Here is a 22,736-nt window from a genome sequence, read left to right as displayed (position 1 = left end):
TTTCTAGTAAATAATAATTTCTTGTATCAATGAAATTCACGTATAAATAAATATATTGAATAAAATTGAAATATTTAACGTACGTTTTCCTTCTCTATCCCACATTCAATATTTCAAAATGACTTGAACATCCATAATACGACAATATTAAAATAAATAAAAAAAAAAAAAAAAAAAAAGTTAAAATATACAAACAATTGTGTGAGTTTGGAATGAATTGTTGAGATAAAAAAACACGAAAAAGCTTGAAAATACTGGAATAGTAGTCATGAGAGAAGCATATAACATCCATATTGGCCAAATTGACGCGCCTCCTGCGGTTCGACGAAGGTTCAACAGAGACTCGAAGCAAACGCGACATCCCGGGTCGGCATAAACAAAACGCAAAAAAAAAAAAAAAGAAAAAAAAAAGAAAAAAAGAAAAAATATATATATTCCAGGTGTGTTAAGCCGTTCCCATTTTTCGCCGAGGGCTCGAAGTGCAACACTCGAGACTCGAGACTCGTTATTTCGCATTACGTTGCGATGCGCCATCATCGCACCCGCGAGTCGACGTTCGAGAGGGTGCACACTCCTCCTACATTCGCCTGACGTATGTACGTGTCTCCCTAACGAACGTTTAAACCCACACACGTGCAATTCTGACATACTCATGCGGAAAATGAGCGTAGCTGTTCGCGCTGGCTGACTGACTGACTTACTGATACATACACAATCAAACGCATCGACTGGCACAGCATGTGCGTCTCTAACCCTTGGGCTAATCGATATACAGGATGTCTCGAAACCATGGAGTATGCCCTAGATCTGTAATTATACATTTCGGATTTTTCAGTAATTAACGATATCGATATAATGAAGATTCTTGATTCAATTAAATTTCAATTTTCTTCAGTATTTCTCAATCATTCTCAAAATGACTACGACAACTTTACATTAATGGGATTTTAATTCAATGATGATTCATTAAGAAAAGTTCTACTGAAAAAATTGTATTCTTATCTTAAGTATATGCCACTAATCTTTATAATATCTTTCTCTAAATAGGCGTTAAAAAAGGATCCTCTTAATTTAGATAAGAGGATAATTACAGATACCTGTTCTTTAATTAGTCATACTTAATGGGATATTTTTTTATCAGTGTATTATTTGAAATTAAAGAATGTGTTCTTAATTTAAGAAGGTCTTTGAAAAAGCATGAGGAAACATAAAGAGAAAAATAAATAAGAAAATAATGTTGTCGCTGTACGAATAATGAATTTTCTTCCCTCCCAATGAAAGCCAATTAAAAAGATATCCGATAGTTTTGAAACACCTGTTATATCGCCGTATTGTACATAAGCGCATGGAACGAAGTTAATACTCTTACGACGTGTGCATAGTCGAGTAATCCGGCCTTTATGAATGGTGCAGGTGTCGTCTTGTGCGATGTAGCACAATGTGCGATCATAAAGGGAGTACTCTTCTGCCTGATGGATCTTTCGAAATTTTAGTATCTCGGAAACGAGTGCCTCGAGGGCTCTCACCCGATTGTATATGGCGAGTTTCTCTTTATCGCCGACGCTGATTTTCAAGCTTCGCTCAAAAGTCGAATTGAAACTTACAATGAACCTCCAGAGGGAGGATGGTGCTTCACCACAAAAATTCATCGATATATATGCGCACATTTTCTCCAGTTATTTCTTTCAACTTTATCGCAACACTTTTCAATTATATTAATTGCGCGACATATATATATATATATAGAATAAGAAGAGACAATAAGAGTGCGAAAATGAAAAGATAGGCGATCGACGCGATCTCTCGCGCGAATTCTTTTTCCAGGCGTTTTCCGGCGCGAGAGATATATCGCGGCCTCCCTGTCGTCTCGACTTGAAAAAGGGTGCATGCGCGTATTATCCCCCCAACCGCGGCTTTTCCTTAACGGTAGACATAGTGGCGCCTTTACTGGCCATTATTTCCTACGTAGCCAGGAAAAGGCAGGTGCCTCTTTACAACGCTCTCGCAATCACAATAGAGTTAACGGACGCGAACTGGGAAAAGTCTCCCTCAAATACACTTTCAAAACAAGCTTTCGTATCCTATCTGCGCTTTTAGAGAACAAAGACCGTGTATTTGCGCGTCATTGAGTAATATTTGTACACGAACGTTGATTCTCGCCGCGACCGAAACTTTTATACAGAGGATAGACTAGTCGTTGGTTGTTTTATCTCGCGAGAGAAAGAAAATGTCGTTTCCAGTATCCGATGCAAAATCCATTCCAAATTCTGTCAAATTATAACGCATTTATGTACGTATTTCATTTTTATATTGAGAAAGAACAGCAAAAAGGAGCGCCAAAATTCTAAACATAAAATGTGATACTATAATTTTCAAATTTATGAATAAATAATTAAATCCTCCTGCACAATTGCCATTTAATCTTCCTTCTATATTAATAACTTTATTTAATACTTGAGTTCTTTATATATAAATTCTCGCGGTCATTGACCGTAGAACGTCAAGGATAATTGGGCATCGCATCGAGTTACTGATTTAGATGCAATCACCAAACATATATATATATATAAACGGTTTCTAAGTACTATAAATAAAACATTATCGCGCAAAATTAACTCGTCTACTCGTTATCTCTTAATTGCTAAAATTGCTAGGACGGAATAAAAAGCGCAGAGCTGATGTGATAATCGCGCCAACATTCCAAAAATTCTCCGAAATCCGACTAAAGAATTCGATGGTGTTACTTTGACGAAATTAAATTTTAAGCACAATTTCCTGACAACCCGATACGTACATCGACACCCCTTTCTCGTTAACGATACGCGAGAGATTGATTCGCACGGCTCATACGGGATCTGTATAACAAAAGACGATCTCTCCAACGACGTCACGAAAGAAGACACTTTAAGCGCAACTTTCGAGCGAGGTGGCCTCTCTCTCTCTCTCTCTCTCGCTAATATTTGTTTGAGCACGCCAACGCCTCGTCTCGCCACTCGCTCGCACCCTCGAAGAGAGAGAGGGGTTGTGTCCCGCACGTACCTATTATCTACCCTTTCTCTTCCCTCGGATAGACACAGAGGCGCCTTTACCGAGACACAATTTTGTATGTAGAAGGAAAAGGCTGCGCTGCTGACTAATGGCGCGCACTAATTGTGCCGCCTGCAGCACACGAAGGCGCAGAGGAGCCCATAGTTACAAGCCGCTATGAAGTAATACGAGCAGATGAGAGATGCGGGTATGTGTGCGCGAAGCGCGCATGTGTGCGTAGAGGGAGAAATGTTGCCTTCAACCCGTCCGAGAGAGTGGGAGAGTGTCAGAGGAAGTTCGTAGTTGCTGGAAAGCCCGAAGTGCACCTATACACATGGAAAAGAAAAGACCGTGCGAGGAAGGAGGATTGTCGGCAGCCGCGATAAATAGATTAAATTTGCCCTTCCGTCTTTCCACCCTTTGATGGTGCGTTGAGCGGAAATATATGGATGGCACGCGACTGCCGCCGCGATAATAAGTCGACACCGGAGCTTTTTTTTATATAAATGTTGATTACGCCCAAAAGTTATGGTGCAATCCTCTATGACACCTATGTAATATATTCCCTCGAATAGACCAAGTGTCCCAAGTCGGAGATTAAAACGAATACGCGTATAATATTCATCCTCTTTCATTTTTTTTTTTAACTCATCATTTCAGATTGCAGATTTTCCAACTCTGAGCTTCTTTTCAAACGTAAATTTTTTTTCTCCTCGAAGCATCTATATACTTGTTACTTTATGCTAAAATGTTTAAAATGCAAATAGTATATAATGAGACGTATTCTTCGATTAATTTTAATTTGAAACCGAGATAAACAATCGCGTGTATTTTGTTGATACAAAAAAAATGCGACAGTAAATAGACAAAGAGACGCATGGCGTAATTTAATTACTTTATAAGACGCAATCTCATAATAGATCGAGAATAAAGTTTTCTTTTCAATCATATATGTACGAAACGATGCATTCACATCCTGCAACCATACATCATTTATAACATTTGTAACATAATATCCTTTTGAGAACCATAAAATATCGTCGGAAAGAACATTCTTCTTGCTCGATTGCACTTGTGATATATTTTTGGCACGGGAAATTCGACTATTTTTTGCGCGCTTAATGCGTTTAATGTAACCATTGATATTATTTATACACGCCGAGTTATGTATTTAGAATTCGTGAAGATAAGTAGAAAATATCCGGCTCGAATTAATAGCGACAAATGACCGACGTTATCGCGTTGATAGCGAATGAGTTGTGTCGAATGACTTATTTCCGGGAATATATATCCAAATAGATAACCGCAATTATAATTGCGATGATATAAATGACAGTTGAAATAGATTCGTAAGTTAAATAGATAACGACGAATTAGGATAACGATTTCCTAATAGGCAGTTTTAATTGCAAATTCCAATTAATTAGTGAAAGATGATGCTTTACATTCGACTAGCAAATATTTACATTGAGATATTGCGGATTTGTATTATCCGTGAATGCATATTATTTATGCGATCCGTAAATGCATCTTCGTTTCACAATTTAATGGCAACGTATAAACTTTTTGTATAGCGATGCTAATATGCCACGCGAGATATACAATATTTCATATCTTCTATTTATATGTAACTTGTCAATTTTCTCGCGAAGAATAACTCGTAATTAATTTGTTGAATTATATATATATATATAAAGTAATTTTTAATCGCTTGCTATGTATAAATAAAAAAAAATGCAAAAAAGAAGAAAAGTAAAAATACTCGGTTCTATCGATCGTCGCCGAAAAAAAAACCCCCTGAAACTCTTAAACCGTGTCTTTTAATCTATATAAATACACTTTTATTTACTGTCATCTAGCACAGCGTAATATTTTTAGCATTCCACGTAAAAGCGTTCACGTCGTTCTTGCCGGCTTGAATCTTCTCATCCCCAGATTATCCTGTATTGCTACCGGCTCTGGCAATCCTTCACTAGTTATTTCGCCGAGGGCAAAACTTCAGCCTTCTTCACGAATCGATCGTTTCGAGCAGAATAGAGTTCGAATGAGGCGTAGGAATGAAAGGATATCGCGGAAGAAGAAAAAAGTTGAAGAGCAGAATGAATAGTACGGAAGAGAAGAGAAATAAAAAAATCTAATGCAGCATATCTCGAAAAAAGAAAGGAGAATCAAGCAGAAAAGACAAGATCGATATATTTGAGAAGAACGATGAAAAGAGGGAAAAAAGAGAGAAGTGGTAAGTAGTAGCGGATTAAGATAAAGGTACGAAAAAGAGCATCAAACGACTTCAATCGAGAAGAGGAAAGAAAAGAAGAGAAGAGAAGAAAAGAGAAGAGAAGACACACATGCACATACAGGCATTTCTTACTCTCGCTTCGGAAGGAGAGACCGAGGTCGTGACATTATCGCGACGGTATTAACTAGAATCGAGCTTCCGTTAGGTCGAACCGCAATCAGCTGCAACGAGAGAAAGGGAGGATAGGTCGCGAGACGTAAGACGTAAGGGGCATTGCCCGGTTAAATGGAAGCGATCGCGTATGAGAGTTTCCAGATCGAGTTGGAGCAAATGACTCCACAGCTAGCCTCCGGGATATCCGGAGGCGTCCGCTTTGTTGGCTCGATGTTTTCATCCGTTCGTGTACGCCGAATTGTACCTGAATGCGACGCGGTGCATTTTGCGGGAGGCACTTGAAACGATTTGCTCGGCTAGCTAAGATATTACGCTTTTTCCACAACGTTAAACTTTCCCCCGATCAGTTTCTCGGATCCCCTGGAAACTAAAAAGGTTCTCGAAACCAGATCAAATTTTCTCGCACGATCTTCCGATGCAGCTACGTTGCTTCGAATCAATCTGGGGCAACAGCCCGCGATATATATAGGGTCAATAATTATAGATGAAAAGTATAGTTTATAATTGATAGACTAGCAACGATATAGATTCAATTTGTATCGAGCATATATATTTTTCGCTCTAATTTTTTCATTAATAAATATGAAATTTTTAATGGTGTAATAATTATATAATTAAAATGCATTTTTCATATGAGATTTCGTTGTTAAAGAAAATAAGTTAAAGAATAAAAAATTAAAAACACTTTGCACTTTTTTTCAAATTTAAACGATTATATCAATATAATCCTGAAGCTTCATTCGTCAAATTCATCTCCATAAAGGCTATTAAAATATGCAAAAAAAAAAAAAAAAAAAAAAAAAAATCTCGAGAGATATTTTTTACATAAAATTTTTTCAATGCATAAGTTAGTAATAGATTTAGATATTTTTAGCTATATATTTAGAATGTAGCATCTTTTGATGTATATTAATAACATTATCGTTATCGAGATAAGTTTGATGCAGTACGTTTGAAATTGTCCAACCTTTAAAAAAAAGAATGTAAAAAATATTCTTTCAATTTTCAACAATATCTCACTGAAAAACCTAATTGTTAGCAAAAAATTGTAGTCCACGTTAAGGTCGATATTGCCAATCGTTCTGACCGGAAAAGTGTCGCAAAGGTGGTGAAAGTTTGCAGGATTTCAATATACGAGTTCGCAGTCCTCAAAACTTTAAAATTAAAATCAAGGTTTCCATCTCTCTGATATTTCAAGGAGATTTCGATTTCCACCGAGAGTTTGACATCAGTTTAACTTTGTATTTTTCTCAATTACTTGCACCTTTTAGAGATAAATGCAGAGAAAATATACGTTTTATTTACCAAGTTTTTTTTTTCCTCTCTTACACCACCTACTTATCCAACAGCGATTTAATTCCGAGTACAAGTTGCGAGAAGCTGCGAACGAAATTAACGGTCGATCATCTGGAATTTTCCGCGTAAATTATGTTCTAGAACTCCCGCAAATCGCTCTTGGATTATGAAAATGGAAACTTCGCGGGCGATTTATCTCAGAAGCGGAAGCCGCCGGCCGGCATGCGGCAGTTGTATATGTTACGACCCCGATGTCGGCCACAGTGTTTCCTGAAAGTTCGATTTGTACGAAACGCCCCAACTTTGGCCTGCTTCTTGTTGCAATTTTTTCGATCCGGCAACGGGAATCTCGCAATTTATAATCTGCGGAAACTTGCTAGGAAGTCGCTCGCGATGCGAGAGAAGTGTTTTGCGCAACTTTATATCCTAAGTGGCATTTCTTATTTTACTTAACCAACATGTTTTTCTTTCTTAGACATTGCGTATTTCAATAAACGTTCGAATTATTGGCGATATCAAATTTCAGAAATTTTTACGATTGCCCTCTCGTATATAATTATATGCTCAAATTAATATACATGTATATGTATCTTATAAATATTTATTACACTTTCGAAATTAATATGCTAATAAATTGTTTAATATATGAAGAATTTAATATATGTGTGGAAGATAAAATCCCCAAATATGATATTTATTAGAATAGTTTCCAAGTATCAATTACGTGGTTAAAAACATTTTTGAAAGCTTTGCAGTTGCATACATGTCTCCGCGTACATTGAAAGAAACGCTAGAAAAGAGAGACTCTAGAGACGCAGAATCTACGTCATCTTGTGGCGAAATATTCTTTGAAAATCAGCTAGTATGAAAAATATCATTCCACAGTCCCTCCGGTAAAAAGGAGTGAAGCACGTTACATATTCCCATCGGGAGAAATTAAAGCTAACATAAAAGTGAGTTATACGCATTTCAACGTGTCCCACGACAAATTTTTACATCTACGATTTCTTTAACGGTCCATCGAGGGGCGATTTCGAATTTCGCACAAGATAATCCGTGCAGTATAATTTCTTTACATTTTATAACAATTACAACAACGCAAAAAAGATACGGTCGTTTATCACAAAAATATTAAATATTCTTCAATTTTATTATTGCGGAAAATGTATAGACTGGCTTGAGAAGAGATTCGGATTAATTAGATTTAAGAGAAAGATAAAGGGAAGAGTTCTATTCAAGTATATATATATATATATATGTAATACTGTAATAAAATCATTTAAGAGTCTCGTTAAATTTAAGGAAAAATTATTCGCGTTAGTAATGCAAAAGAATTTCCGAGAGCTTAAAGACAAAGATAAAAATGCATTCTACGTATAAAAAGAGCTCTTGAAATTTTTACACAATCGGAGCCCGTCACTATTTCAAACAAGTAATGCATATTATTCCACCCAGAAGATGTGTATCTCGGAAAGAAGTCATACTGTCAGGTTGCGTGAAATTTCTCCCGCGGGATTTATACAAACTCGCCGAGTTCAACTAGCCATTCTTGTCTGAGGTATTTACGGTTGCGCGAAAAATGAAGAAAGACGTGGTTAAATTGTGTCTAGTATCAGGTGATATGTTTAGAATCGAAATACGTGCCGGCATTAACATTTAATATCGTTTCTCGCTATATATCAATTTAAACGATGATTCTTCTGTCTGCGAATTGCAAACTTTCAAATATTTTTCCTTTTCTTGACAGGATGCGCATAATATTATTACTTGCATTTTTAAATATAATAATATGTTTCCAAAGTAATTATATTTATACTGTCGCAATATATTAAACATATTATTAGAATTTAATTATCTTTAGCATGTCTCTGATAAATTTACTATAAAAATCCTATTAATTTCTCATTCATTTCTATCTATATATTTCCTATTTTAAATACTTTTTTGACAAGAATACATTAAAAACCGAGTAACATTTCATTTAGATCATACAGGCGATTAAAAATAAAAGAAGCTTTTAAAAATATCGGTAGATACAAAATTGGTCACATTTTTATTTTTGTTTAAGTAAAATATATATATATATTTTTCCTGTCGAGTGTATATACAGTCAACTGTTGAATCTTTGAGACGATGAGATAAACTCGAACTTGCCGTCTTACGGATTACAAAACTAATTTAGTTTCGTTGTGCTAATAAAAAGTGTCCCGTGAACTGCACGAGGTGAACCTTACATTTTTAAAAACTTAAATGGTTTTATGGAACGAGAAATGTTCCAGGTCGCAGTTTGTTACCAACGCGACGATAACTCGCCGCGCGTCGCGAAACTTGTAACTTTTAAATTTTATGAAACAGCCATTAGCTTGCGAATGCCACAGGTGGAGGACGAATCATTTCAATTTCGTTAAAATTCTCCCGGTGCAGGACCGTGCGGTACTCGATGCAAATTGTTATTCCGCCTATGTATTTCCAAATGTATTTTTCATTAGGTCAAAGATTTGTGTTATTAAGATTTGTCTCAGATAAAACTGTGATTTTTATTTTTTTTATTTTTTTTTTCTTTCATTTATTAGAAAAAATGGATAAAAAATGCTTTGCGGGAAAAAAATGGAAAAAAGGCACTCTGAAACATATCGTTCATGACTCTTTTGATTAATAAAAATTGTTTCAAAATTTTTCGTTTTCAATTCTCTATTTTAAAAATGCAACAAACCTTTGGTGGCAAATAAATATTTTTACACGATACACGTTTTAGAAGAATTTTTTAACCTGTTTTCAGACTATTCCGACTTTCATTTACCTTTGTAATCCGCCTACCTATCGCCATCAAAGAAAAAGGAAGTTTCGGTGACCTGCTCAGAAATTTACCAAAGTTCCCTAATGTTCGCTCTTTTATGTGACATTTTGTACGGTTCTTTAGAAGTATAATGCGACCTTCCAAAAAGTATTTCCTGGACCATGAGAAGGAATAAAAATATGTTCTTAAAAAGAAGGTGCGATGCGCAATGCACTTTGCAGTATTCGATTTGGCAGATATAATGAGTGAGTCCTACAAAAATATTTTTTCTCGAAATATAAGCTTAACATTTCACCACAATTTTTATAAGAATTACAATAATTTGTATTCTTATTAACTTAATTTTAAATTATTAGATTAGATTAATAAGCAAAAAAAAAGGCGTTATTGTAAATAATTTTTATATTTAATGTATTCTCGCCCAAAAATTTGCATAAAAAATAAGTGACAGAAGCGTTTAAACATCGATCTTCTGTTTCTAGTACAGCAATAACTCCGTCCATGTATTTTAGCGAAAGAAAAAAAAATAAAAAGGAAAGATATCCGAGCAGATGTTAAAAAGTTGAAAATATTACTTCTCGATGATAAAAGTCTTCACTAAAAATGTCTTCACTATATTTTCCGAAAGTCAATATCTTATAGTGAGTTATTGTTCCACCGACGCGACCGCGCATGCGGCTATCCAGCTTTTTACCATGAGGCAACCACAGCGTCCGCAGAATTCGTAGACACGGAAAGAATGAGAAAAGGAGGAAAAAAGTAGCCGCGAGAGAAGACATATTTCTTGCGCGCCAATTCCCAAGTAAATACGTATGTATGCGCGCGGTGAATTTAATGAGCGACAATACGAATAACGCCCGCAAATTGCAGCCGTTACCTAACGAACAAAAAGCTGCCCAATTAATAGTCGCGGCGCGCTGCTGCTCGACGTGATAGTTACTTTGATTAATTTGAATAACGTCGATAACGTTGATGGAACAATTAGCGCAGCCCGTGTACTATTCCGGACACCAACTTCTTAATTACGGACTATAGGTCAAATTTCACTTGACTAAACGTCACTTGGCGATCCTATTCTGTGATACACAAAGTGCATTTTGGAGCCAAATTTTTTATTACGAATCAAATCATATTTTAACACGACAGAAATAAAATGTTCAAGCCATAGGAAAAGTATTCTATTGAATTAATACTCTCTCTCTCTCTCTTTGCGTGACACTCTTTGTATGAAAAAATGGGAAAATGTCTAGTTTTCTCTGCACGTGGTAGTTGTACGCGTAGCTTCTAATAATGGATTAACGGCATATTCCGCGCAAGCGGTTCTTACGGTATCCGGGCGCATTTTTGATAAACGGTCATCAAGAGCCATCAGACGGCACGGCGAAGTTGCAGAGCGCAACAGACTCGAGAGCAAGCAGAGACATCGCGCAGTTCGAGTAGGACGATTTGTCGCAGGCCGAAATGTTTCGAGTTTCCGAGCGAACGACCGGTCCAGTCCGCTACGCATCTGTCTATCTCCGCTTTCTTCCTACCTCCTCTTCTGTTCGTCCATCTCGTCTCCGTAGTAGGATATATACACGTACGATATTGTATAGGTGTGCGGGCATAAAGTACACACGGGCGAGAAACATGTAGAAGGTAGAGCGGCAAGTTTTTACGCGACCATCCCGAGTGAATGACCGGTCAGAGCCGCCTCTCACTCTCGGCACTTCGGATCCGCTCTGCGTCGTCGTCTCTCTTGCTCTAGTCGATTACGAGACGAGGATAGTGAGATACATCGAGAGACAGAAGCAGAGGAAGAAGGAGAAGCGGAGAGAGACAAAGTTGGTGGTCGACTTTGCAACGTGGCGCGAGTTGCATTAGGCGTTATACACACCAAGGTTGCGATTTATACACAAATGGGATTAAACAGTCGAATATATAGCGCAAATTTCAGAAGTTAAAATCACGAAAACGTTACTGAAAAAAAAAAAAAAAAAAAAAAAAAAAAAACCAAGTATCAAATCTATCGGAATTTCCTGTAGAAAAAGAAATAATGCGGATCTCTCAAAATCGTCATCGCAAAAATTCGTCTTATTTCTCCTATTGAATATTCATGTGTTTATATATTGAATATGTAAATGTACCAATTTAGACAAATTGATTATTTACGCGAGCTTATCGTGATAATGACGTAACGTATTGTGTAATTAAATAAAATAACTTTAGAAATCATAGATTGAAATGATATCAAATCTTTCGAAAATCAATTAAATCAAACTCGATTTGAATTTAGTTGTTCGAGTATCAATTTAGATTTCTATCTAGCTTAATAAAGAAAGAAAATAGATCTGTCACATTTTTCATATTTTATTAGAAATATCGAGACTATTTGTTGTTTCTATATTCTATATACATATTTGTTGTTTTCCACGAGTACTAATATTTCTCGAGGATTATATATAGTATCGATAATCAAGATTGGCATTTTCTATAATTTATGCGATTAAACAATAATGCTAATGGCTGGTTTAAAATATAAGTAACTATAATTTCGGAAAATGATTGCATTATTTCCGGTAATGCACAATGTGCATCGTCAATTTGAAGCGATATTCTCTATATCTAAACGCCGAGTATCCGTTATTCAAGTTTATACTCGGGTGACTGAAGTCACGAATTCGATTTAATCGATTTTCGATATATTTGATATATATATATATACATATATATATAGGCACTCACGGTCTGTGATTCCTGAGGTTATTTTACATTAATACGTTACATTATTGTCATGATAAGCTCACGTAAATAATGAACGTGTACCTACATTAATTTGATGTACGTAATAATTGTATCACAGTTGTGTGTACTTTCTCGGATATCAGAGAAACTAGATATTTGAATATAATGCTACTATACGTATAATTTATTAACTGCATATACATGCAATTTATCGACAAAAAATTTCTTGTCTCGTCTAAAATAAACAAATAAATCGCGTGTAAGAAAGTTATTTTGATTTACTATCATATATAAGAACAACGATTTTATAGAGCTTGTGTCTTTTATTAAACTTCTAATTAATGATACTATAATGAAATCATTAATAACAACTGTAATTGAAATTAAAAATTAATATTCTTTCTCGATATATTCAGTTATATAGGTATACGTCGAAATTAAATATCGCCAAAAATATTCAATGATGAGAGTAAACATCGTACATAACATTGAAGTATCGTGTTTTATTCCATGAACAAAAAGCTTTACCAAATGTTTTCGACGTTTTCAATGCAACTGTACACGCTCGACTATACAAGAACAAACTCAAACTGCTATTCATTTCGCTATGTCTAAAAAAGATCACGCAAATATGGAGAATTTCCAAAACATTTATCGCGTTTTGTCGCGAGCTTTGTTAATGATAACGCGCAAAATAACTTTCTATATAAAAATTGCACAAAAAATCCATTTGTGCAAAGAGATGAAAAAATACAATGTCGATGGGACATAATCGTCACTTTTATGGTAACTTTAGAGATATTTCTTGTTCATAAGGTTGAGTGCTATTATGCATAATGATCTGGCGTTTCTTTTTATAAGAGATCCACTATATGTATCTGTACGAAGAATAAAGTTAGTAGAAAAAAAAAAAAACAAACAAAAATTTCGATATCGACGATACCGAACAAATATCTCGTAATCGTAAAACTCTAGTTTTTCAGGAGATTTATGCTCGTGCAACAATTTTCTTCTCAAAAATATTGCAATTGTGAAAACCCGAAGCTATACAAACTCATAAGCTTTTAGAGTTCTCTGCTATTACATTGCAACGTAAAAGCTATTTATATACCTATATGTGTATACTTTTATATAATGATAGTTTCGCTTAGATGTGTTGTTTCGATTTTCATTCGTATCGGTATTGGTGTTCAATAGCCAAACGATTCAATAGATATTCAGTGGTCTCGAATTCTCGCGATCACAAACGTAAGCCGTTGTAATTTCGTTTTAAATCATTCGTACAAATATACATAGATTTTCATCCTCGACAACAGAATGACAAAGGACACGTAAAGAGGATGTGTGTCCATTTTTCTATATTTTCTACATTATCGGTTCGCCTCGATCCTTTCAATTTTCTTCATTCTTGTTTGAACATCGATTCCGTGTGCATCTCCTATCCTTTTATTAGCCATTTTCATAAAGAATGTCTCTTTTGCTTGTTTTTCCTTCTTACTTGAAAATATATTCGATGCAGCGCACATATTGCACGGTCACGTTCAGAACATAGCATAAATAAAGTGGAAATATCTCATCGAAATTTCAACGAAAGACGATCATTCTCGCGGATGTTATCGTATTGATTCGAGAAGCGACTAGATAGAACCGCGTTAGAACATTAGACTGCCGAACATAAATTATGAATCTGGCATCGGAGTGTGATGCCGATAAGTATTAGTTTAGTTTGAAATTTGTTAACCGAGCCGGGCATTTTAGATACCGGGCTTTCACGAGGGAAAAAAAAAAAGGTGTACGCGGCAAAGTTAGATGAATCATGAATAAATTTACGCGCCGAACCTTTATTCCGGGGAATGATCCAAGTTTCTTTATAGTATATATACTCTCCTCGCGCCACGGTAATACCGTAACTTGTATCTCGTGGCCGAACATAAATTGCACGTACATGTAAATTAAGTGTGTGCTGCCGTTCGCCGAAATTTACGTTCGCTGTATTAAATATCGTCGTCGAAACGAATTGCTCCCTACGTAATCTACCTGTTAGCAAAGTAATATCTATGCTGCAATATGTTTCGCAATATGAGAGACAATAACTCTCGCTTCCCCCAAGATTTCATCAAAACACTTCAACATTGATCATTAAAAATTACATTAGTCCGCAATGTGTCAAAATATCCATTTCAGTCTTCAATCTGTTTGGATGACTCAGAAATTATCATATCGTTACGTATATAAATTCGTCATGCGGCTTCGCAGTCGTGCGGTCAGATTTTGAAGAAGTTCTCTTTGAATTCTCTCTTTGAAAGAGATCGAATCTTCTACGAGGTCTGTCTCATCGCAGACAGAAATAACGCTTGTTCGTTCGAGTTGACAGCGGCACTCGAGCGACTAAATTTGCAACGCCCAACCGGGAGCGAGTCAATTAGCCCTGCGGAAAACTTTCATGAAGGGATTACGATGTCAACAACGTCTTTCTTGCGCAAAAGACATTCCGCGTGCTGAACAAAACTGTTGTTTATCAAAATGGCAGTCTTCCAAACGCGCTGTCAACTTTTCTAAATCATGTCAAATGTGCTTGACTATTTCACCAGTTTATTTACTTCACCGTGCATCTTTGTCTTCACGTCAGTTTTCATTATTCAATCTATAAAATACCAACTGTTTCTAACGTAAAGTTTAGGAGATTTTATCATTTCTGTTATCAGCATTACGTATGTATTTTTGTAATTGAGAATTAAAATAAGTCTATTTGTTCTCTCAAAGCTTTTCGTTTATTTCTAACTCACACAAGTTACAGATGCTTCGGTGATTTTTCATTTAAAAGCGAAATCAAAGTTCAAAAAAAGTGTATTCGATAAAAGATATATCCCGCATAAAAACAATACAAATATCAATAAGAAGAGTTAATTGAATGAAAATAAGATTCGAATGATTTAATATAATTGACGCAGTATGTATTAAGCGAAACGAACGTTGTACAAAAATACAACGAAAGGGCCGTCCTCGTTTTACGTAAGAAAAATGATTATAGCTTCCATAACCACGTTATTAAATACGAAACAACTTATCACCACGGTCGTCTACATCATTTATTATTAATTCTGAATATTGGCGCGCTCTCTCTCTCTCTCTCTCTCTCGCCAGTGCGCGTATACATAAATCAGAGACAAAGACGTTAACACATATCGCGCATAAAAAAGCCTTTGTATAATAAATGTATAATAAACAGTAAAATTCTAGATCAATTATTATTCGAGTTATGATGGCTTTTAAATCGAAATGAGGATATAATTACAATTGTAATTTAATTAGCGAGATTGCTCGATATTACATTGTTAGACGTAATTGTAATTTAACATTTAAAAAAAATGACTTTTATTTAATTGAATTAACATATTGTGTACACGTAAACAATACCGATATACACGAGTGTACATCATGTATTTACAGTATATCTTGTTATGAGATGCAAATTTCTCTCATAACAATTTAATGTTAAATTTTATGTTCCATTTTCAATTTACAGCAAATTGGTCTGCCGATGTAATACTCGATATATCATTATCCTTTATTCAAATTTTTTTACGATAACCGTAAGCGAAGCGCTGTCAGCGTTTCTATACTGAAAATATTCACAAACAAACGCAAATGGAAAAAGTGGATTCAATAGCATCGCATATATTTTTGCAGAGCATATCTCACATAGATTCGCAATACAATACAATTCGTCCCGATTTCATTTATCGATATTACGTTATCATAAATTGACGATTAATCTGTTCTCGCGTTTTCATAAACATACTACGTAGAGAAATTACTTTAGGAAAAAATTTATCGCTTTTTCATCTATGAATAATTGATTGCAAAAGTATAGTAATACGATTAATCGCCAACTATATATATTATACATATATTTACGAAATAAATCGTGATACATTCGACAAGATCATTCCACCAGAAAAAAAAGATAAGCAATATGGAATAAACTTTTGTTTGTTTACGTGTTTTTCGAGCAAAATAACTTTGCGAATCGTTATACGTGTCCATTTGGTACGTATCAATTTATTAGAAAAATAAATATCAAGTTGAAGTTTGAAATATAAAAAAAAATTGAAAATTACAATCCGATAAATTTCTCATATATCTTTTATAGAGAATCAAATCGATTCGGTTTATTTCCCATAAATGGATTATTCGAGAAGACGACGACGACGACGATGGTTTGACCGAAAAAGCTTTTTCCCTACAAGCATAGTTAAACTGTATCGAGCGCGAAACTCGCGCGATATATCGAAAGTTTCACGGATCCTTCCCGCCTCACCTTCTATTACAGCTAAATCCTTCAAATCGAAATCGATCGCGATACGATGCGAGGCTATATGGGCGAGAGCACAGTGACTTTTACGATTCTATTTTAGGTGGGAGTGTTATTGGGACTGTGCGAGAGGAGGGTTGTGTCTCCGATCGATCTCCTCTCGCTTACGTTACGCCGACTCGAACAGCCGCCACCACCAAGATTCACCTCCGTTCGTGCTAACCTCCTTCTATTTTCTGCGGGTTCTCTCGAGTGCTAGTTCCTCGAGTACAGTTTCGCGAGTTGCGTCCCGTTCGCGATCAATATCGCTTTTGTGACTTCTGCTCCGCAATCTTGAGAAGCACTCCACGTATACACGCGCTGCTTTCGTACAATTCTAATCGAGGCAATGGGTGAAAAAAAAAAGTTCGCGCGAACGGAAACTCTCTGGTAAAACAAATTAATAAATAAATATTTGCGCGCGGATATACTCGTGTCAAAATTGATATTCATTTTATTAGCTATTAAGTATATTTTATATGCAAAGCGCGTATAATACTTTTGAATATAAATCCTCTTTTCTTTCTTTGGAGAAGATTTATTCAAGTACCTTGAGAAAAAGCAGCCTAGTATATACATCATATATATATATATATATTAGCAGCTCTTTTAGCGTTATAAATGACTGCGACGATTTTTGAAATATGGTCGGAAGAGAAAAAAGATTAGAGAAGCGCGAGGCTATTTAAATCTTCCTGTCGGTCCTCCAATTTAAATCATTCTTTGTCGAGCTCTAGGTATTGGAAACTGTTATATAGCGTTAGACTCACCTGGTCGGCGATCTCCGTTAGGTCGTGCAGACTTATGTTGTAAATGGCGTTCCTGCAAAACGAAACGAGAGCGTTAAATCCTACCCATAAATCGTGTCCGCGTAATCTCTGCGCTTCGCGCGCATCTCTGTGTCGACAATTCGGATTGAAGCGCGAGTAAGTAAGCACATTAGTAATTATGAGCGAGACGTAAAGAATTAATTACAAAAAAAAAGGGGGGAAAATACAAAACAAATTTATCAAGAGGATATACGTAAAAAAATAATTGACAAATATAATACGAGGCATATAAGAATAATTCGGATGATTTTCCAAATCTCTCGGATACAGTACGCACGCGCGAAAGAAATGAAAGTGCGAAAAGATAAATCAAGCGAAAAAATTGAAAGGACGAAATTGGAGTCGTAAAAGATCCACGCTATATATCTCGAACGTAATTGATTTTACGACTCACGAACATTGTGCTGACCGTTGGTGGGAAGCGCGATCGGATAAAAAAAAAATTAAATTATTTTTTGATCCGTATCAAATTTCCATTAGCCGATGTATTTGTATCAGATTCCGCGGAAAGATACGCTTTTGATCTCCAGCCCGTGGCTTTGCTTGACCAGATTGATAAAATAATATCAAAAAATAGAAAAGTTTGCGAGCACGCACAATACAGAATGACAAAAGGAAAGACGGAGCCCTTTAAAATATTTTCGATAACATTTTGAACGAGAACCCTCCCTTTTTCCCTCCTTCCTCTCTTTGTATCTCTTCTATCGAACTGCTAGTTTGGTTCAATAACAAGATGACAGTTCCTTGACTTCGTTCTTTGATCAATTTAGAGTTCACCTTTTTCTCAATAAAAACATTGAAAGATCAATATATCTAAATTATAACTAAAGACAAACACTCTTTTGAAAATTAAAGACGTAATTAATATTAGAGAGGTGCAGTATCACATTTTGCAATTTAAAATCTAACGAGTCCTTTAATCAGATTTCCTTTTAACAAGATAATTAATGTTCAAAATCGAAATTATACGCCGTGAAGAAATTTTTAGCAAAATGGTTAATGCAAGAAGATTGGCCGAGAGATTCCCAAGAGATATATCGCATTGTCTTGGAAAGCAAATAAATTGCTTCGCGTAAACAAGTTCTTTCTGTAGCACGCGTGATGCTGCGTCACTCGCGCCGCTGATGCGTAATCGAATGAATGACTCGATCCCGTCGGCCACTTGGGGCTCGTGGCACCAATAAGCAGTCTAGCCGATGACTATCTCATTTATGTAAGCCCCTATGAGTAACACGAGGGGACGACGAGGCAAAGAATCGAATCATGTAACAATTACCTGGCACCAATCAGGATAGAGGTTGTCGCACGTTCTAGGAGTTTGAAGTGCTCCACGTGGCTTTCATTGCCCAGAAACCGCTGGCCAATTACCTCGCCTGTAACAAAAGAAAAGAAATTTCATTCAATTTTCTGACGAATAAAAATCGCGAGAAACATCCATTATACATCTAATATTTATAGAGAAATTTAAAAAAAAACTTTGGCCCCCTTTTCTTAGAAAAATCTAACGATAAGTGACGATGTGTTAAGCGTAAAATATATACTTTATTTACCTTTGCAATATTACATGATATAATCTCGTACGATTATTCGAGTTTTTTAGAATAAAAATCGCGAGAAACATTCATTATATATCTAATATTTATAAAGAAATTTTAAAAAAAACTTTGGCCCCCTTTTCTTAGAAAAATCTAACGATAAGTGACAATGTTAAGCGTAAAATATATATATCTTTACTGCAATATTACATAATATAATCGTACGATTATTCGAGTTTTTTTAGACCTACACTTCAATATTTCTCTGCCAGAGGTTAACAATCAACTGAATGAAATAATGTAATAACTGTGCAATATAACTCTCATTTTAGCGTTCAGCAACTTTGTCATTATAAATAAATAATGCTTTAGTTATGTGTCGACATAAATTTTGTTGTGTATTTTGAATATGCTTTATATAATACAAATACTTGTGTCTAATCGACTTAAATACAACATTAATTATGATATTTATATAATGTATAATAAATATTGGAAAATAACGTGTTGTATATAATTTACTTCTTGAAATAATAATTGCAGATGATATTATATTACAGAGATGAGGTTTGATTTATTTATATAATGTAAAAAAATTCTATTCGAGTAATGTAAAATGTAAATGAAGAAAATAAAACGCATGTAATAGCGGGAAGAGAATATTCAATACGAGTATCTATTCCTTATAAAGTATTCGCGAAAAGTATCTTTATGAATTGATCAATCATGTACTTGAATCGTGATACGTGTCAGACTTTGCGATCTCCATCTCGTCACGTTTACGAATGAACCATTTAAATATACATTATTCGCGCTGGCACACCTTTTCGAGGTATGCGCGCATTAGTCATATATACAGAAACATATATACAAAACACACGCACGTACGCATTCGCGGCACGCATATATGTATATTTATACTAGTTATAATGTGGAGAGAATTTCAAAATTAATATATCGCATTTCTACGATTCAACTGCCCAATCTAATTAAAAATCGATTCCTTTTGAAACCTGATAAATCCAACTCTCGTTTTGTCTCAATTTTCAAATATGTCTCTACACTAAAATATCGCTAATGCGCTCATTGTCAGACGAAATCTCATTGTGAATTAAAAAGGTCTGGGATACCCGGTAGAATTCATGACAGAAAGGCGATATAACGACCGCGCATCTCGACAAGAAGAACTTGTTACGATAAGCGGTCGGAATGAAAAAGGGAAGAGTGGAAAGGGGATGGAGAAGATATCCAGGAAGCACGTGTAAAAGAGTGTAAGGGAGAGTATCTCTTATGTAGCCTTTAGTCGTGACGGAGCGGCCTAAAGCGCCGCGCCTACTTTTCTCTCTGCGCCCCATTCATCCCTCTCCCACAAACCCGCAAACTACCACCGGCACTCCATGTCGTTTCACGACCCTTTCTTCTCTATCCACTCTATACGACTCCCTTTACCTCGCCAGTCGAAAGAGCGCTCTTTCCCCTGATATTTTCCACGTTATGTTTTTTCACTTACGTACATGCAACCACATTATAGAGCATAGAGTATATCGGGGATAGAGATGAAAGAGAGAAAGAGAATAAGAAGAGCATTTTTATCATCTTTTATATATATATATATATATATATATATATCAATACGAGACGACGAGATTCTTATAGAATAAAATTCTCTGCAAAACTTGCTCAACTGCGTTGGAAGCAACTTTATATATAATAAATTATTACGTAACACGGGCGTATGAATGCAATCATATCGTTAAGAATATTAAGAATCAAATAAAATTATTTGTTAATAGAAAATATTTTTTTCAATTATAAGAAAATTGTCATATTAAAAACAAACTAAATAAAGATACTTGGCATTATAATAAATAAGAAATAAAATAAGAATGGTGCGTGCTTTTAAAATGTTTTTTTTTATTATTGCTATGCATTAATATCTTTTTAATTGTTTCTTCAATATGCTACAAATTATAGAGCAATATTTGTTAAGAATGGCGAAAGAATGAACGATATAATGTCGATGACAGACAATGCATCCTATAAATGTTAGCAGTTGGTGTAATAAAATTTTTCATATAAAACACGAAATGTAACATGTAACGGTGTGCATTCATAAACGTTGAGAAAGAGAAAGATTTCAAATAGTACTCGATATAACAAAAGCTTAACGTTTCTATCGAATATATAAAATTGCGCGGATCAGTTTTCCAATACGTTAATCGGCTCGGACAACATGTCGTGTCATTGATCTGTTCTCTATATTCGTAAAAGCAGACTGTCGTCGAGATCTATAAGAGTTCGAGAATAATTCTACTCGTGACGCACATGATTGCCACCGGCTGAAGGAACAGCTATTTTTTTGCATAACTCTTCGCAATACGTTTCATTTTACAATGGTAATAAAAAAAAAAAAAAAAAATTATAGACCGTAAAGCAGGGAAAAATCCTTTCGATCGACTTTCTGCCACTTCGATGGCTTAGCAGCAGAATTTTTACTTCCGTCAATAGAGCGTATTCCGTAATGCATTACTCTTTTTCAAATGAAATTCGTTGCTTCTCGAGAGAAGAAATATTTTAATGCGAGGAGAAAATAAACAAATAAAATGATTATTTAATGAGAAATTACGTTATTCATTATAAAAATTATCTTATCCGAGAGAAAATTTATTTCGAGAGTTCGTTCCATATAAGCTATATATGTATAACTGGATATTGTGCAATCGGAAATTATAGTTGATAAAGTCATCGAAGAGGTCTTTGATCCCACGAAATTATTCGTCGAATATATAATCCTTTAAGATAATATAATTCTATCCATCACTCTCGCGTGAATAGAATACCAGGCGAAATATGTTCTAAACTCATTTGCAAGGCGAACATATTTTCCTTCACTTTTTACTATATATAGGTACGTTACCTTAATTTCGATAGCGCTGTTTTTTTTCTACGATCACGATGCATATGGATGCAGTTTCTAGCTACAATTGCACTTTGCCTCCCGTGTAAATATATAGATGCATGCATACATACATATGCATAAATGTGTATAGGTACATGTATTATAATCATGGGGAGGATAAGTTTGGCACGCGCCAACTTTTACGATGTAATTTCTTATTCCCGAGCGTCGTAACCGCCTCTGATCGGCACGCGACTCTTGCGGATAACGATCGATTTTCGTCCCAAGAATATACATATAACTTATTATGTATCGAAATTATATATCTAATGTCTCTTGAAAAAGCTATGAAATATATCATAGACATTTCGATTGAGGAAAAAATAAAACCGCGGTTAAAATAACATTCGCCGACACTACAACAATAAGACACTTGTATATATCAATCACTTGTATATATACGGATAGCAGGAAGGTACCGTGTCATATCGATAAACGAAATTGACTCCTCGACGAGTCGAGTCATTTTCGAAACGTGTATTGATATCGCGGCTCGTGGCTTACGAATCCTGGTTCGCATTGACTCGAATCAATTTCCTTGGCTAGTCGATGCTTATCGACAACTCTGCTTCCTCTATCAATGTTTGCTTCGTGATCGATTGAGCTACGTTCGTTTAATTTTCATCGCGTAACGGTGGATCCCAGATTGGAAGCAGGACACGCGATCGCAAGATTCCGATTCATGATTTTCTGTCGAGTCTGGTGCAAATCGGTAATTAAAATCAACATAGTTTTTAGAAAGAAATATGCTATATTATTTTGTACCGATCATAACTTTTGCCACAAATTCAATTAGATATAATA

General features: G+C 35.3%; 1 protein-coding gene across 3 annotated transcripts in view; it reads right to left on the bottom strand.

Annotated features, from left to right (window-relative positions):
* LOC114939567 (semaphorin-1A) overlaps window positions 1-22,736 on the bottom strand; it is a 172,775-nt gene that overhangs the window by 52,971 nt on the left and 97,068 nt on the right. For all 3 annotated transcript variants that reach the window (XM_029313910.2, XM_085481892.1, XM_085481865.1), the window contains exons 3-4: window positions 18,715-18,811; window positions 17,379-17,430 (exon numbers count right to left, since the gene is read on the bottom strand). In XM_029313910.2, coding sequence (XP_029169743.2) covers window positions 17,379-17,430; window positions 18,715-18,811 — 149 coding nt within the window. The remainder of the gene's footprint in view (window positions 1-17,378; window positions 17,431-18,714; window positions 18,812-22,736) is intronic.

Source organism: Nylanderia fulva, unplaced genomic scaffold, assembly GCF_048542155.1.
Source record: "Nylanderia fulva isolate GAGA-0341 unplaced genomic scaffold, ASM4854215v1 Scaffold1, whole genome shotgun sequence".
NCBI lineage: Eukaryota > Metazoa > Arthropoda > Insecta > Hymenoptera > Formicidae > Nylanderia > Nylanderia fulva.
This window is presented reverse-complemented; position numbering and strand designations above follow the sequence as displayed.